The 18,415-nt window shown below is 29.4% G+C and overlaps 1 protein-coding gene across 4 annotated transcripts in view; it reads left to right on the forward strand.

The window, feature by feature from the left end:
- The window catches only part of LOC142326272 (kelch-like protein 23), a 30,737-nt gene that overhangs the window by 10,102 nt on the left and 2,220 nt on the right, over positions 1–18,415 (forward strand). For 2 of the 4 annotated variants that reach the window (XM_075368614.1, XM_075368617.1), the window contains 5 exons: positions 1,616–1,840; positions 7,260–7,461; positions 10,596–10,771; positions 15,368–15,479; positions 16,902–17,073. In XM_075368614.1, the coding sequence (XP_075224729.1) occupies positions 1,616–1,840; positions 7,260–7,461; positions 10,596–10,771; positions 15,368–15,479; positions 16,902–17,073 (887 nt within the window). The remainder of the gene's footprint in view (positions 1–1,615; positions 1,841–7,259; positions 7,462–10,595; positions 10,772–15,367; positions 15,480–16,901; positions 17,074–18,415) is intronic. The other 2 variants (XM_075368615.1, XM_075368616.1) reach the window with 2 other exon arrangements.

The following is an 18,415-nucleotide window of genomic DNA, read 5'->3' on the forward strand; positions in this document are numbered from 1 at the left end:
TTTTACTGAAGGTATAGAAATCAGGGCAAAATCTTTTGCCAACCAATACTTGTTAAGAAAGTGTTTCCGAACCTATATTAATGTGAGCCAATAGGACATGTCCTGAAAGTTTTTTACATTCTTCATTAATCATCTTGTTCATTTATATAACACATAAAATGTATGTATTATTATTATCACATGTATATACATTTACGTGTCCTTGAACAAATTTATGCACAATTGTCTTTCACTTGTTTAGGCTCATCCAACATTTTTGATTGAATAACAGCATTGCTTTCTTTTGTAAAATAACAAAATTCCATTTTTTAACCTTATTAATTTTAGTTTTTGTCAGGCAACAACTGCAAGCATTAAATGTTAATACTATTCAAAGCTAATTTGCTGTTACATGTTTAATGTTTATTTCAACATTGCTAATCTTTTTATTCTATTTATTTTATTATGATACATTCTGTATCAAACATATATTTAATTAACTAAAGATATTATTATTATTATTAAATTGGTTTTGAATTAAATGTATAAACATATATATTTTTAGAGGGAATTCATTCAGTAAAAAATGAAAATTTATCTATGCAAGTTTGTATCCTGTTGATCAACTTCATGTCACAAAAAAATAATAATTGTTGAATATGCCCATACTGTGAATTTCTTAGCAGTTTTCACCACGCAATCTAAACTCAGAAATGGAAGATATTGTAAAAGTATTGTTATAGTAACCAAGAAATCTTTATATACAGATTATGACAAAATGAAAACTATTGTTTTGTTAACAATAAAGACTTGAATTCATATCTTTATTGTTTATAATAACATAACAAAGTGTTTAATATGTTTTTTCTTATTTTTTATGAGGTTCGTTCAAAAAATGATAGAACATTTTAAATTGCACGCACTGTGTACACCTAGCGGCATATCTTGGAAATATATCACCATTTACAAGGTTCTAATGTATGCGTTAGTTATCGAGTAACTATTGAGATCATGCATAAGTTGCTTGTTGGGTTACTGAAAAAGCATAAATGAAGGTATTGGACAAACAACGCGTCTGTGTGAAATTTTGCATATTGGAGAAAACTTTCTTGGAATCATTCCAAATGCTTATCCAAGCATACATGGATGACTGCATGAGTTGAGCACAGTGCTATGATTGGTTTAAGTATTTGAAGGAGGGCAGAAGTTTGGTTGCTAAAGATCCAAGGATTGCAGTTCGTCAATATTGTTGTTTAACTATCTCTGAGGTTGCTGAAAAAGTTGGTATAACTGTAGGATTTTGCCCTCAAATCATGACTGGAAACTCGAGTTGAAATTTGTTAGGAACAGCTTGCAAATGCAGACAACAACTTCCTCAAGAGCATATTAACAGTTTTACGCAAAATTTCAAACTTTCACTGATCTGATGAACAACGTATGCACAACCTCACTTAATCAATAGTTACTCAACAACTAACAAGCTTAATAAAAGGCGATATGTTACCAAGATATGCCACTTGGTTCCCATGTGGCAGGAGCACACAATCTGCAGTTTAAATGTTCTTTTTTGAGTATCATATATTGTTTTTAATTTATATTTGAAATGAAATTTAATTCACTTATTTCTTAATTATAGGCTATTCGATACTGGGTTAATTATGACATTAAATCAAGAAAAAAGCATTTACCAGATTTATTCCAAATTCTTGACTTAGAAAAGATTTCCAGTTGGTTACCCTTAGATGATGTAGATGGCTGCTTAATAGATCTTGGTCTTATTAACATGGAGGTATCAAGGTGGTTAACTTTAAAATATACTGATACTACTGTTAAAACTTCTAAGAAGAATTCTGCTTTAGAGGTTAATTATTAATATAAGATACCAATCATTTACGTGATCTGTAAATTTTTGTTTAACTTCTAGTAATGATTTTTATATACAAAATCTTTTGTTACTGTTGTTTTTACAATTTCTTATTTTATAATTTTTATTTACAATATGATTGACCAACTCGTAACTTATTAGAAAAAACTACAAAGTTCTAGGTTATCATAACATACTGAAGTATTGTATTGGTCCATGCATATCCTTATTTAAAAAAAAAAAACAATAAACCAGTAATAAAAAACATTAGCTGTCTTAATCACACAGCCTTAATTTTATGCATCTCACCATGTTTCTCAGCTATTAATTTTCCAGTTTTAAGCTGCGTGATAAGAGTAGTTGTATTTCAAAATAATACTGAAAGAAAACATTTCTGGCAGAATAGTGATAAATACAGTAAAATAAAGTGGAAGCTGGAAGTGGGTAGCTGACTTGAAATAGCTGGAATTTAGTTTTAATAACTGTATTGTATTTATGTTATGTTTATTATAAAAACCGTCAAACATTACTCTTTTTAGTAGTGAAAAATGCTGTAAGATTTGTCATTGCATTAATGCAAAGAAGTATAACATGACTATGCACTTTTTTTAACTTTTACTTAAATAGACTATTTATGATACCAAAGTATCTAATTAAACATTATTTCCTTTTATTTACTGTCCATCAATATCAGACAGATATATAGCATACAAGCCATTCTATATTACACCACTGCAGCTTTTTTACAAGGTAACTTAACATTTAAAGCAGTTTTAATAAGAAAATTAATCCAGTACATTTTTAAAAATTTTTATCTAAAAGTTATAAAATAAGGTTTTTTTTACCTCCAGGACCACCGTTAGGTATTACTTCAGATGATGTGAGATGAATGACAACTATTGTAGCAAGTGAAAATGCTATGCCTGACTGGGATTCAAACCCAGGACCTCCAGATGAAAAGCCGAGACACTACTACTCGCGGTACATTTGAAGATGTCATGCTCTCAGCAGTATAAAAGAGGCATAAGAGATTGCAGAATGTCAGTTAGATTCGAGTGCAAGACATGCATCTGGTGCCTCTATTTAAGTTTTTAAAAGCATACTTTTATAATAATAATTGAGGTTACGATTTTTTAGTGAATGGTCAAATGATGTAACTGTTTTTTCAATTAAATTTTTTTTTGCAAAATGGATAAATTTATGAAAAAATGAAGTGAGCCATTTACATCCATTGAATCGATTTGTAAAAAGATAAGATTGTACAATCACAGTTATTTAAATTATGGTTCTACCTCATTCTACATGGGTTGTTTGCTTTCTCTTCGATGAAAGCAAGAAGCCATCAAAATTAATTTGACTCTTAGAAACCAAACATTTGGATCATAAAAGGAAACCCTTGGAATTTTTCGAAAGAAAATTTCATACTTTGAGAAATCAACAAGCTTCTATTTGTAAATGAGGCCATACTGATAAAAGTACCCTTGAAGTATCTTATCTCGTAGCACTAAGAGTAGCTAAGATGTCCAAACACCAAACAATTGCAGAAAACCTCATATTGCCTGCTGTAATTGATATTGTTAGTGTTTTAATTTGTGCGGAAGAAGCAAAAGAATTGAAAAAAATTGTGCTTTCTAATGACACAGTATCAAGGGGAATCGATGATATTGCTGCCAGTGTTCATAATCAGATAATTCAGCAAGTGAGTTTTAGTGAATTTTTTAGTATTCAATCTGATGAATCAACAGAGGGTGCAAATATTTCTCAGTTGTGATGTTTTGTGAGATATGAATGCAATAGGGATACATCAATCAAAGAAAATATGTTGCCTTGCAAATCAATATCTGGTCATGCAATAGGACAGTGTCTTTTTGTTTTTTCTGAAACTACTAAAAACTTTAACATACATTGGATAAATGATTGCAGTAGTATAGTGATGGCGCAAAGGCAAAAACAGGAAAGAACAGTGAATTTCTGAAAAAATTGAATGATTGTCTTATACTGAGGGCGGAATGGATGCAATGCTTTCTTCACAGACATTCCCTTGCCAAAAAAAATGTGCCATAAAATCTCAAACAAATTCTTTGTAAAGCTGTAAAAAAGGTTAATTTTATTAAAAACTGACCGTTACTGAATAGGCTCTTTGCTGAACTATGCGATGAAATGGGGGAAAAGAAAAAAAATCTCTTCTTTTCCATACAGAAGTCAGATGATTATTGTGCAGTAAAGTGTTACTGGAACTGGAATTGCAAGATGAATTAATGATATTTTTCTAGGATAAACAAATATCACTTTCAATATTTTTATGGAATAGTAAGTATTTGTTGCCGTTGGCTTACTTGGCTAATGTATTTTCAAATTCAAACAACTTGAATGTGAATTTACAAGGACGTTAAAAAACATTTTTTTAATGACATACAAAGTTCATCTTTCATTAAAAAAATTGATATGTGAATTATCACCTTCAATGCAAAAATGTTGATCTTTCCCTTCATTTTCAGTTATATTGAGAAAAACTTATATGAAGAAGATACTACTACTCACTGCAGTTTAGAGCATAAAGATGAATTTGCATGAGCTAAAAATTCAGTTGGCGAAGTATTTCCCGTAAAATAAAAATTATTTCTCAAAGAGATAGTTACTGAATCCATTTACTGAAAATGTTGGTGCAGCTGCTAAGTTACCAGTTGAGATTCACGACCAGCTCATCAAAATGTCTGTTGATTAAACATTACAACTGCAATTCACATCTGAAGATTTAGATACATTTTGACTCGCTCATCAAAGTTGATGTGGAAGTTTAGTCACAGAAGCATTGAAAATAATATTCCCTTTTGCCATGTCTTACCTCTTTGAAAAGGGTTTTTTGTCTTGGGTGTGTTAAAACTAAATGTAGGAATCGTGTTATCAATTGAAAACAATTTGCTTTAGTGTTTTTCTAACATAGATCCACATTTGTAGAAACTTTTAAATGGAAAACAAATGCAACAATCATATTAATTTAGTTTTTTTTACATGTGTACTTATGATCGTATGAAGGATATCTCTAAACTAAACACTGCTCAGAAATTTCTCTCCTTAAGGTTGGCGAATCTATCATTCATGGCCACACTAGTAATGTACACACTGCATTGTTGTCTGTAAGTTGTCGCATTGTAGTATTTTTGATTATGTGCTAGTTGTTACATTATAAAATGAATAGGAAAATTGATGTTGCCATCGACTGTGAAATAAATGGAGTCACGCGTTTTTTTAAATCATCAAAACGTTAAGTTGGCTGAAATTCATAGGCAATTGGTTGCTGTGTATGGTGATAATGTAATGAATGAAAGAAACATTCAGAAATGGTGTGAAAGGTTTAGAAATAACAATTAATGTGCATGATGAAGAACATTCGAGGAAGCCCTCGATAGTCACTGAGGACTTGTTCAAACGCATCTATGATAAAATTAGAAAAGATCATTGCTCATCGATTTCCAACCTGGCCCTTCTTTTTCCTGATGTTTCAAGATTTGTTATCGGTCACATTGTTCATGACCATTTAGGGTTCCGAAAGGTTTGTGCATGTTGGGTGCCACACGTCTTAACGGAACATCTCAAAAAAATTCAAATGGGATCTGCTTTGGAATTTTTGATGCGCTACACAGAAAATAGGTGATGAGTTCCTTAATTCAATTGTTACCAGCGATGAAACATGGATTTCGTATTACACGCCAGAGAGAAAACAGCAGTCATGTGAATGGCGTCATCCTTAATCACCAACCTGACCAACAAAGGTCAAGCCACAGCCATTTGGATACAAACTGATGGCCACAGGCTTTTGGGATCAGTTTGGTTTACTGCTGTTTGATTTCATGTTGCATAGAACAGCTATAAATACAGAAGCCTACTGTGAAACTCTACGTAAGTTACGACATGCCATTCAAAATTGACCGATGGCATTGTCCTGCTGCATAACGCACGTTTACATGTTGCAGGTCTGACATGTGATTTACTGAAAACATTTGGATGGGAAATTTACGATCACCCATATAGTCCGGACTTAGCTCCTTGTGATTATCATTTGTTTGGGAAATTGAAAGAATTTTTGAGTGATAAGCAATTCGCGGGTGATGAAGAACTTAAAAATGCTGTAATCAGTGGCTAAATGGACTGGCGGCAGAAGAATATGACAAGGATATCTTGAAACTGGTGTATCACTATGATAAGTGTCTTAATTCATGTGGTGATTATATAGAGAAGTAATATAAGGTATTTCATTTAAGAGAAATAAAAAATATTTATAAAGTTTTCAGAATAAATTTTTTTATAATGAAATGGTCATTACTTTAGAGATAGCCTTTCGTAAATAAAATGTTTGTAATAAATGATTTCATTATTGTTTTGCTGTAGACTAATTTCGCGACCCCCCCCCTTTCATATAACCACAACCCCAAGGTTAAGAAACATTGTTTCAAAGGATTATGTGAGATTTTTTTTAAAAAATGATTAAATAGAAGCAGATTAAAGAAGATTAAAATCTTTATTTCCTAAGTCCTTATTAATGATGATGACTATAAATTTTGAGATCCAAAATCAGATTGTTTTAAATTTTGAAGTGTTATTTTAAATAGATCAGACAAACCTTAGATCACTAAACTTTTATACCTATTTCTTTATATGATTTTTATGTAGACAACATTGCCACTAAAACTTATAGGAATAAGGAATACACTCTATTGATTTTATTGTTAATTCATTGTATGAGCAGTATTTTTTTAATTTGTTATATAGTGAAGAAAAAATGTAACATCAGTTTATACATGCAAGTAAGCTATATAATTTCATACTTGAAAGGAATCTGCCAACATTACACCACTTATTTACCTTGAAATAATAAAATAAAAATTGCTTAGCAAATTCACTCACTATAGCTTCACTTAAATATTTCATTTATATTGTTGCAACTCATACAGATGCAGGAGTTGAATTCAACTCCTGCATCTGTATGAGTTGCAGTTGTGTAAATATCGTATCTTACTAAAAATGATGAAACATTGAAAAATATAAGAGAATAGTAATTTTTAGATCCAAAGATCAACTGAGAACACTGGGATAAATAATGCTTCAAATTTTGAATGGATTACATTAAAAATTATAATCAGTGAAAGTAAGGCCATCAGAATCAGAGCTCTAAAAATTGGCTCTTTTTTTTATTATCCCAAAAAACCCTGTTGAATGAAATGCCTGGAATATTTAAATCAACATAGAGAAAATAAACATGGTAGATTTTTTCTATATACTTTTGAAAAAATTATCTACCTCTAACGTATTTATCTACATATTTTACATTTTTTATAAGATGATAGTAAGCCACCAACTTTATTATGGGTTATTCTGTATTATTAAATTAATGCTTTATTATTAATTTTTTTTATAGTTGTGCTTTGCAATAGGAGGTTTAACAGTTGATAATAATAATGACCTGATTCCATTACGCAGTATAGAAGTACTTCATAAAAATAAAGGTTGGAGACTGGATAAACCTAATTCTTTTGATTATTATGAGGCAGTTTCAACAATGGCTCATTGTTGTTTCTTTCCTGCTATTGCAACATCAGATAAATTAATTTATATAATTGGTAAGAAAAATTACCTTTAAATTTATTATGTACAATAGTTGTGTTCTTTACTGTATTATTTGTTATTGTATTAATTATACTATCTTGTTATCTGTTGTTGTTCCTTCTGTGTATTCATTATATAATTTTTTTAAAATTATTTTGTGATCTCTGACAAAAAGTTACATATTTCATTCAGTCTTGCTTCACTAATTCCTGCTATATCTAAACTTAGTCATCTATTTCATATTTGGTTAGCTATTACTCTGATTTAAACTTCTTTCCATTTAAGAAATAATTCAAACAGATCAGTGTTGTGCTTTTGATTGAATTGAGAATATCTTCTTTTTTTTAATTTTATGATCCAATTGCCAGTTTTTATGTATAAATTCTAAAAAAAAGGTTAAAGGTATACTCTTAGAGTTCACTAATTTTATTAATCTTTAAATATTTTCTTAAAAACTATATCATAGAAGTGGCGTACAAGATTTGCTCAAGGCATTTGCGAGCACTCGAAAGCTGTGAAATGTATGATGCCGTACTGTGCTACTAGTGCAAACTCAATCACATGATCGGTTCACTGTTTCTTTGAAAATTTTACATTAAAAAATTCAAAGCACACATCAAAACAATATGTATTATATATTACTTAATCGCTACTCCAAACTTCATCCCTTAATGTTAATTAGCTTTGGAGATATTAATTTTGCTTTACTGTAAATTTTGCTTTTAATTTGCCTTATTGTAAATATCTCACAAACTACTGAATCGATTAAGTCTATTGAAGCTTAAATTAAAGGTAAAAAGAGTACTTTTTACATGCATTTGGCTTCATTTGAATATATGCATTTAGAATATTGCAAAATTTTATAAACAGATAAAAAATTTAAAAGATGAGCTGAAAAATAATTTGTTTGGTGAGAAAAGTCACATTTTGCATATTTTTTCAATTTAGTTCAGAAATCCTTGTATATGTTTTTTTATGTTGCAAAATTCTTATTTTGCAATAATAAATATAACTTACAAAATTCAGCTCAGGAGTACTTTTTGGATAACATTAGAGATAGTTTTTCACAGAATTTAAGAGTTTTGAAAAAAAAAATAAAAAGTTACTGAGAATCAAACGTCAGGTTAATTTTTTTGCATATTGCATGTGACTAATAATGGAATTGTTATCTATTACATCTCAATGTATAGATTAAATGATTACCTAAACCTTTTTCCTCTGACATTTTTTCAATTTTTGCCTCATCCAAAACCAGTTTCATGTTACTTTTTTGTTAGAAAGAATAGATTTTATCAGTTACATCATCATGCCTAGTTATAGAGTGTTACAAATTTTTCCGAAATCAATCTCTAATGTTCCTAGTCTAAATAGTTTCTCTGTTGCAAAATAAGCCTTATGGCTGAAGTATCCTGGGATCTTGTCTTAAACCTCTTATGTAGTAATAATTTTAAAAAATACTTTATTTTATTTGTGAAAATCAACTAAAATAATAATAAAATGACTAAAATAATAAAAATAAATAATAATATCTAAATAATTATTAATAATATAATTGTGACTTAATAACTAAATAATAATAATAGTAGTATTATTTCAGTGAAAGTCACTATAATCTTTATTTTGTTGCCAACAATCTTCTAAATAATTCCTTTTCTGAAATGATATCTCGAACTACACTTTTTGCATGATTATCTTAGTTTCTGCATGATTTGATAATTATTCTTGTTAATAGATATATTATAGCTAAAGTTTCAGCACCTAAATCATAAACCGCAATGGTAAAAGGCAGAAAAATGACATAATTTGTACTATTTACTTACAGTACTTCTACTTAATTATTAATCTTGTAATATTAAGAAATGCCAATTGATTTTGTCTGTATTTTACAGTATGGACAATGTTTATTAAAAAATAAATCAAAAATTTTCAAAATTATTTTTCTTTATTTGTGGATTTATCTTAACTGAAGTATATTCTACAATGCTGCTCTCAGCTTTTTTTATATGTTAAATGTATTATAGTATGCTCTTCATGGACTAGCCCATGGTTCTATTAAAAATTTTCTTTAATGTATTCTCTTGTCTGGAACTGACAACCTTTCGGGATATCTTTTATCTACAAAAACAGAAACATGCCAAATCAGGTTAAATATAGAGAAGGTCGAGTTATAATTTGGCAAAAGCTCAAAGAGTTCAAAATATGTTGTTGTGGTATAGTACTCATGAATTATTTGTTTGTTTGCCTATCTTTTTCAGTGCATCTCTTAAATATCTCATCATTTTTAAATAAATTCATATCACGGGGAATGAATACTAACTTAATGACATCATATAAACAAAAAGGACAGTCAACATGATCTTCATTTTTGACTGGCCTTGGCATGCTTAATTTTAAACTCTAACAACACTGTGTATGGCTGATAATTTTTTTATTAATTTATTACAACAAATTTTTATAAAATAAATAAAATTTAAATTTAATTAAATTTAATTTAAATTAAATTAAATTTTTATAAAATAAATAAAATATATTACAAGTTTTTATAAATGTCCTGCACAATTTGAAAGAACTTCTTACCAGCAAAGAATCTTAATTCTCTTTATATCAAAAAATTTCTGCAGACAATAAACACAGCTCACTTACTTGCACAAACTGAAAGAAGTAGACTGGAACAAATCAACAAGTAGAAAGTTACTTCTAAAGAGAATCTCAAGTAGGACTACTAGAAAATAGTGTTTTTTTAAATACTTTTATAAAAAGCTGGAAAATTTTCTTGTTTATTGAATAGAGGTTTGCAAAGTGACAAAATACTAACGAACCATAATGTAGTGAGAAAGAAAAAATGTTAAAAAATGATTATGGCTGGTAGTACAAAATTAAACATTATTAATTATTCATTTAAAGTATTAATTTTTTTTATTCATTAATTAAATCATTTTTAATTTATTTACCATTTTTATAATACAGTACAAAAAAAACCAAAGTATATAGCTGTAAATGGAAATTTTTTCAGAAAATCTATGTTGAATTTAATCAGATTTTTTGTCAATTCATTCTAAAGATTAACTGCTTTTGGATTTATATATAGTTTTTTTTTTTTAATTCATGATCCTGATCTATAGTGTTTTTACAAAGAAATTGTTTTTAGGAGGAAATGATGGAACTGGTCCTGTTGATCATGTAGAATGTTACAAAAGAAATAAGTGGGAAATACTTCCATCATTACCACATGGTTTAGAAGGTGCAGCTGCTGCTTGTGTAAATAAAAGAATATACGTAACTGGTGGATTTAATCAAAATATTGGGATTACCAATAAAGTGTGGGTATGTAATTATTTTATATTTTATTTATTTTCAGTCTTGAACTGTATTTCCATACTATTTTAATGAGGAACATAAAGAATATGTAAGTGACCAGGAAATTGTCTAACAAAACAGCCTTGGCTTGCGCATTGCTGGTCTGGAAGAAAATGTGTGTGTAGCTTGCAATTCAAGCTGTGCACAAATTAAATTGTCAGCTGAACATCAAAGAAAATAATTGGAAAATTTCAGGGAACATTAAACAATTTATTCCATTATTTTTCAAAATCGATTAGCTAACTAAAAAAAAAGCATAATAATGAAAATTAAAAACTTAAAAATGGGATCAATCATATTGAGTATGTAGGTTAGAGGATAATAAACTCCATCCTTAAAAATAGAAGTTCTATAAATTCTTTAAGTTCAATATTTCAAAAAAAACTTTCAAGTTTTTTTTATACAAGGACGGTCTGGAAAGTAACCTTCTTTTGGTTATAAATAAAAAAACCTACATAGATAAAAATATTTTAGTATACAACTTAAAACTACAGCTTTTAACTATTTTTCAACGTAGTCGCCATTTAAATATATTTGTCATAGCATTTCACTAATTTATAATACCATCTTCATAAAATTCAGCTGCCGGGTACCTAGCCAACCTTACACAGCATTTTGAAGTTCATTGTCGTCATTGAAGTGCTGCAATGAAAACCATTTCTTCATGCGAGTGAAGAGATGAAAATCACTTTGCACCATACCAGTTCTCTATAGAAGCCAAAGAAAACCTGCCCCAAACTTTGACAGCAAGGAAGCTTTTGGCTATGGCTTTTTGGGATGCTAAGGGAGTTCTAATCGATTTTATTAAATGTGGTGTGACGATTACTTCATTAATCTACTGTGAAACTTTGACAAGCGATTCAGAACAAATGTCACAGTATGCTTCATCCAGTGTTGTTTTTTTGCAACACAGTGCTTGAAGAATTCAAGAATTTCTGAATCAGTTTCAATGGGACATTTTTTATCCATTCTCCTAGTAGACCGGACTTGGCACCGAGTGATTTTCATCTTTTCACTCATATGAAGAAATGACTTTCGTCGCAGCAGTTTGATGATGATGATGATGACGAACTTTAAAATTCTGTGAAAGGTTGACCAGGTACCCAAGTAGCTGATTTTTTTGAAGAAGGTATTTTGTAAATTTGTGAAACGCTATAACAAATGCTTGAATTTAAATGGCGACTATGTTGAAGAATATTTAAAAGCTGTAGTTTTAAGTTGTATGTAATAAAATATATTTATAAATGCAGGTTTTTTATTTATAGCCAAAAGGAGATTACTTTCCAAACTACCCTCATAAATTATTAAGAATAATTAAATATATCACTTTTTCTGCTGTAATCAATTATAAAATAACATAACTTTTTTAACATTTTGTGTTAATAAAATAGGTAAGGTCATTAAAATATTAATAATTTTCTAACTTTTAATATCATAGTCTGCTTTTATTACATTAGATGTACTGTTTAAATAAAAAAACTTTCAATAATATCTGTTTAAGAATATTGAATAACATATAACAAAATAGAATACAAGTATTTATATGGGAAAAAAAATTAATTTTTTTTTTCCATATAAGTATTTCATTTTTACCATCTCTATGTAAGAAATTTATTTATTTTGCATGCCTTCTTAGACAAGATGTATTATTTTGTAATAAAAAAATATTCAGAAGTTTGTCAAATTACCATTTAGATTGTATTTAGTATTGTATTATTTACATATATTTGTATTGCAGAAGAGATATCAAAAAATGAATGAACTTATGAAATAGCATGATAGTACGAGGCATAAAGTAACGGTTGTCGACTTACATTTAAATATTATTGGGTCTAAACACAGTGTCAAGCACACAGGGGTATCTACCGGCTATTTACAAAGCCACTGCAGTTGTTTTGATTCAGTAATCGTTTGCCTATCGATGAATGTAGGTCACGGTGTCCACTATAATCATTTCTCCCGCCAGTTGTGAAGTGTGCAATTTGATTCGATTTTTGTATGTAAAAGGATCTTCAGCTGCTAAAATTAATCAGGAGTTGTGCCTAGGTATGGATCTACAGTAAAGAGTGAAGGAAAGGTTAGACAATGGTGTTGAGACTTTAAAAATGGCCGCACAAATGTGCATGACATGAGCAGAGTGGCAGGCCCAATATTCAGACCAACGAAACTGTTGAACAATTGAACTGAAAACTATGATGTGATCGGCAGTAGACGATTAGTGCTCTGACTGATTAATTTCCTCACGTTGGATGCACCTTATCTACACTATTGTCACAGAAAAGCTCGGATATCACAAATTGTGTACAATGTGGGTACCGAAAATGCTCACTGACCAACATAAAGAGCAAAGAATGTGCAGTCGATGAGCAATGAACTGCTATTGACAAGATAGAGATGATTTGTTTCCCACATTGTTACGGATGACGAGATGTGGATACCCTACACCAATGCAGAATCGAAACAACAGTTAATGGATTGGCGTCATTCAAGTTCCTCAAAACTAAAAAAGTTTAAGCAATCTCCGTACTAGAGTCGAAAAATGTTGGCTACAGATTTTTGGGATGAAAAGGACATCATTTTGGTTGATTTCATGGAACATGGACCCACCGGGTTGGTCTAGTGGTTAACGCGTCTTCCCAAATCAGCTGATTTGGAAAGTCGAGAGTTACAGCGTTCAAGTCCTAGTAAAGCCAGTTATTTTTACATGGATTTGAATATTAGATCGTGGATACCGGTGTTCTTTGGTGGTTGGGTTTCAATTGACCACACATCTCAGGAATGGTCGAACTGAGACTGTACAAGACTACACTTCATTTACACTCATACATATCATCTTCATTCATCCTCTGAAGAATTATCTAAACGGTAGTTACCGGAGGCTAAACAGGAAAAAGAGAGAGGATCAACAGTCACAGCTGATTTGTACTGCAAAACACTTACCAAACTGAGTCATGCTATCCAAAATTGACGATGTGGCAAACTGTCGTCTGGTATAATTCTCCATCATGACAATGCGTATCCTCACACTGCTGCCTTAACCAACAAGAATCTTATTCAAGATTTTCGTTGGGTACTTTTTGACCGACCTCCATATAATCCTGACCTTGCACGTAGCAACTACTTTCTCTTCTTGCATTTGAAAAAGTGGACAACAGTTTGAAAACAGTTGGACAACAGTTTCTTCTTGGTGGACAACAGTTTGAAAACGATGAACTCAAGACTGCTGTTGTCAACTGGTTCAGTTCCAGGCGGCAAACTTCTATACAGAGGGGTTAAAGAAACTGGTGTAGCATTAAGAAAAATGCTTAGACTGAATGGTGATTATGTTAAAAAGTGAAGTAGATATGTAGTAAACTAAAACTATAAGTAAAGACCTTTTATCATGAGTTATTTTTTTTTAATGAACAAACAGCCCTTACTTTATGAATATGCCTCGTGTATCGGTTTGGTACATCATTAATGGCACTGCATAGTGGCATTCTTTAAAAGTAATATTCTGTTTGCCATGCCACTATGCTGTTTCACTTCCAGTTAGCAAGCACATAAGTGAGGTTATTTCACACTTACATTTTCTGTTATAAAGAAAATGAAAATTCTTGATGAGCAACTAGTTTTCCTGATTTTTTTTAAATTAGACAAGACATTTTCAGAAACTCAGATATGTTTTAGAAATTTAGAAATTAAAATATATGAGCCTTTCAGTTTTATAATTGGTGTTACAAATCAAGCATACCAAATTCAGGCAAATGTAAAGATGCTACTAATTTTTTTTTTTTTTTTTTTTTTTTTTTTTTTGATATGTAGTTAATAATGAATACATCCACACAGTCTATGTATTAAATAAAGTTTTATATTGAAGTAATACAGCGTTTGTGAAAAACATTGGGAAAGAAGAGGCCTGAAGCATGGTAAATAAAAAATATGATACGTGATCATAACAAGGCACCCATGAATTCAGCACTTCTTATCCAACATTTTTTGACAAACCATAATTCAACTGTTGTATCCAGACTTCTGTATTCACCTGATTTACCACTTTTAAAAAGTTCTGCTTCTAAAGATGAAAACTATCCTGAGAGTACACTGTTTCCATGTGATAAAAGAAAAGTGATAGATAAAAACGATAAAGAGATAAAAGAAAATTTGCTATTGGGCCTGCATAATGATGTAAGAGGTGAAAGAAACTTTGCTATTGGACGAGCACAGTGATGTATTAGAGATGAAAGAAAACGTGCTATTTGATTAGCACAGGCTATTTCATGACCAGAAAGCATTCTAACCTCAGGGGAAAAAATGCTAATAAAAATATTAAAAGTAGACAGTGCTTAGTATTTAGCTATATCATAAATATCCTTACTGTTTTCTTTTAGGGAGAATAATTCCTGTTATTCATATTAAATTTTAGGCACAAATGAAAAGTGTGCTCATACAAATGTTTATGTGCAGATTATTTTTGTAATTTTGAGGAATTATTAATTTCATAACGTAATAATCCTTGAACATTTTACTTCATTTGAGCTAAATATTGAACAGCGATTTAAAAAATGCAGTTCTTTTGTGCAGTTTTATGAAGAGGGCTTTACAAAGTGGCGGGAAGCAAGTCCAATGTTACATAAAAGATGCAATCATTGTTTAATTGCTGTAAATGGAATTCTTTATGCAATAGGAGGTTCAGGTCAGAAATAATTTTTTTTCAAGATTGATTAAAGTATGTTTCATTTTGTAACTGCTGCAGCAGATGTTACAAATTCAGTTATATTACTATAGTAATACAGCAGCCATCATTATTAGTTACAGTAATTAAATATAATAAGAAATATCCTGCTGTAAATATACTTGGTTTCATTTTCATACATAATACATGTTTTTCAGATGATATTCATTGGTCACCTGTGTAAATGTGTAAAAGTCCCTGAATCATAATTTTAATATTTTATAAATTATTACAGAAACAGCTTATTGAAATTATTCATTTCTCATCTTGTTTTCACCTTTCATCAGTTTGTGATTTAAATAGTTTTGATTTTGAACAATCAAATTAGTACAGAAAACTTCCATTATCTGTATTTGCATAACAGTTAATAGTATAGGCTGTTTATTATTGAAGGATAATTTTGCTTAAATGTCTGTCACTTAAAGATTCTTAAATTATTAAATAATAAAGATTCTTGAATTACTTGATGTAAGAAACTTTGCAGATAGTTTTGCTATTAAAAAAATGATTTAAACACAAATTAATAGAATCCCAAAATACAATGATATTCTTACGATGAAAGATGTGTTCATTATTATATTTTCTTGTATAACTTCATTTTTTGATGTGTTTTAGTGTTAAACTGGATATAGCTGTGATTTTAGTCTTAAGTGGTTCTGATAAAAAGATATTTGCATCATATTCTGTAATTATAAACATGTAATTATTTACCAGTATGTATTCATTTATCCCAATATTTTGATTTCAACAACTAGAAAATTCATTTGGTGAGAACTATGTGTGACATGTACTCTACCACATTAGTATATTACTGTATGATATTTTTATTTTGATATATATATATATATATATATATTGTATTTTTATAATCAAAAACCAACTTGAACACCCCAAGTACCGAATTATAAAGTAAATGAAATGACACTTACCTTATTTTTTTATTCCAAAAAACTTTCATGGGATCCCGTATCATCAGTTGTATATAAGATATATTTATATAAAATTACATACCAAACAAAAATGTTTAAATTAAAATTAAAAGATTAAAATTACAGTCATATATAAACTTTGAAGTCAATTAAATAAAATAACTACATATATATAAATATGGTGTCATAATTAAAAAAATTAAATATAAAATGAAATAAATAGAAAATTTATACTATGTAACCTGACCAGCCAATGTTGCAGAAAAAGAAATGCTAATAGAATGTGTCTAAATGCTTTATAATAGAAAATAATACTTATAAATATTTTGATATAAAAAAATCATCACTAGACATTAGAAATAAGAAGTAAGAAGCAGTGCTAATAGAATGTATTTAAATACTTTAATTAGTATGTGTTCTGCTGTTATAATTCTCTCTTATTTATAATATATAGGAGAAAATGGAGATGCATTAAATAATGTTGAGTGTTTTTATACTGGCCAAGATTTCTGGATTGAAGCTGCCTGTCTTTTAACCCCTCGTTCTCACTTTGCGTGCGTATTGTTTGAAAATAGCATTTTTGCTACTTGTGGAAAAAATGTAGAACCTCTATGCACTATTGAAAGGTAAATATTCTATAGTATTTTTCACATATTTTATTTAATTTCAATTTTTCTATATTTTACTTAAATACTTTCTAAGATCTCCCTTTCAGTGATTTTAAAATTGCACTGAGGATTATAGTCATAGGTGATCTAAATTTCCATAGCTTGAAAAATATATGTTTACTTATTAACAGGCTGCTTACAGTACAACTATGTGTTTCGTAATTGGAGTACCATATGAATGCAAAAAGACTTAATTTTTTTTTTTCTTTAAAACTTAGCTTGTAGTTAAAAAATCTGCTTAAAGCAAAGTTTTGGGATTATTCAACAGATTTAGGAAATATCTTTTAATACCATTGTACTTAATTCAAAAATTAATGTAGAATGATCAACAAGAACAAAATGTCTTAGTCAGGTCTACAGAAATGTATATGGATTTTAATTTAGGTTTTAAACAGTTTATCATAAATTTTTCACTTGCTGAGGTAATTGAAAAGCCTTTTCTGTAACCAAATTGCTTTTCACTCAGCATTTTAAATTTTACAAATTAAAACAATTCAAAAGTTAAAAACAAAAATTGTTTTTGATAGACAAGACTTTTTTAAGAATGTCAAGTGATAATAACTTCATGAAAGTATTTTCAACAAATGAAACCAAATTTAAACAATCTTGGAAAACAGTGATTAATAATACCAGATGCTAGAATATCATAACATCATATTACCAGACCTATTTACAATTTTTATATTTAATTTTAAATACTAAATATTCAAATATATTTAGTGAAGTTATTTTTTACTTTCAAGATAGCCAATCATGGACAAGATCTCTTCTCCTAGAAACTGGTTCCAGATTAATGTTTTGATTAGCTGAAGAGACATAATGAGAAAGAATATTCATATGATCTCTACAACAGTAATAAGAAGGAATTAAATCCAAAAAAAGAAATATTGGCATTTATTAAAATTATTGGCAACATTTAATCAGAAGCAAGATTACCATTAACTAGAATTTCTATTTGTTTATTGTTTATAGCAATAGATGAAAACACTCTTTACTCCACAGATTAAGTTTCAATATATTTTGACTTCGTAGCCACAAGTTGAGATCTTATTTTTGGAATGCAATATAGGTAGTTTAAAAGGTACCTTTAAAAGTAACCTGAAAATCTAAGACTGTTATTATTTCATTTTTCTACCTTTGATGAATTTTTAACTACCACCATGAAATTTTAAAAGCCCTCAGTAAATCTCATGGAAGGTTGCTTGTATTTGATCTCTTTGGGTGGACTTATACCATTTGTAATACTTGAGAAAATATTTAAAAAAATTAAATATTTCATTTGGCTCATTCAGCATACCCA

The sequence above is a fragment of the Lycorma delicatula genome, chromosome 6, assembly GCF_047948215.1.
Source record: "Lycorma delicatula isolate Av1 chromosome 6, ASM4794821v1, whole genome shotgun sequence".
Taxonomy (NCBI): domain Eukaryota; kingdom Metazoa; phylum Arthropoda; class Insecta; order Hemiptera; family Fulgoridae; genus Lycorma; species Lycorma delicatula.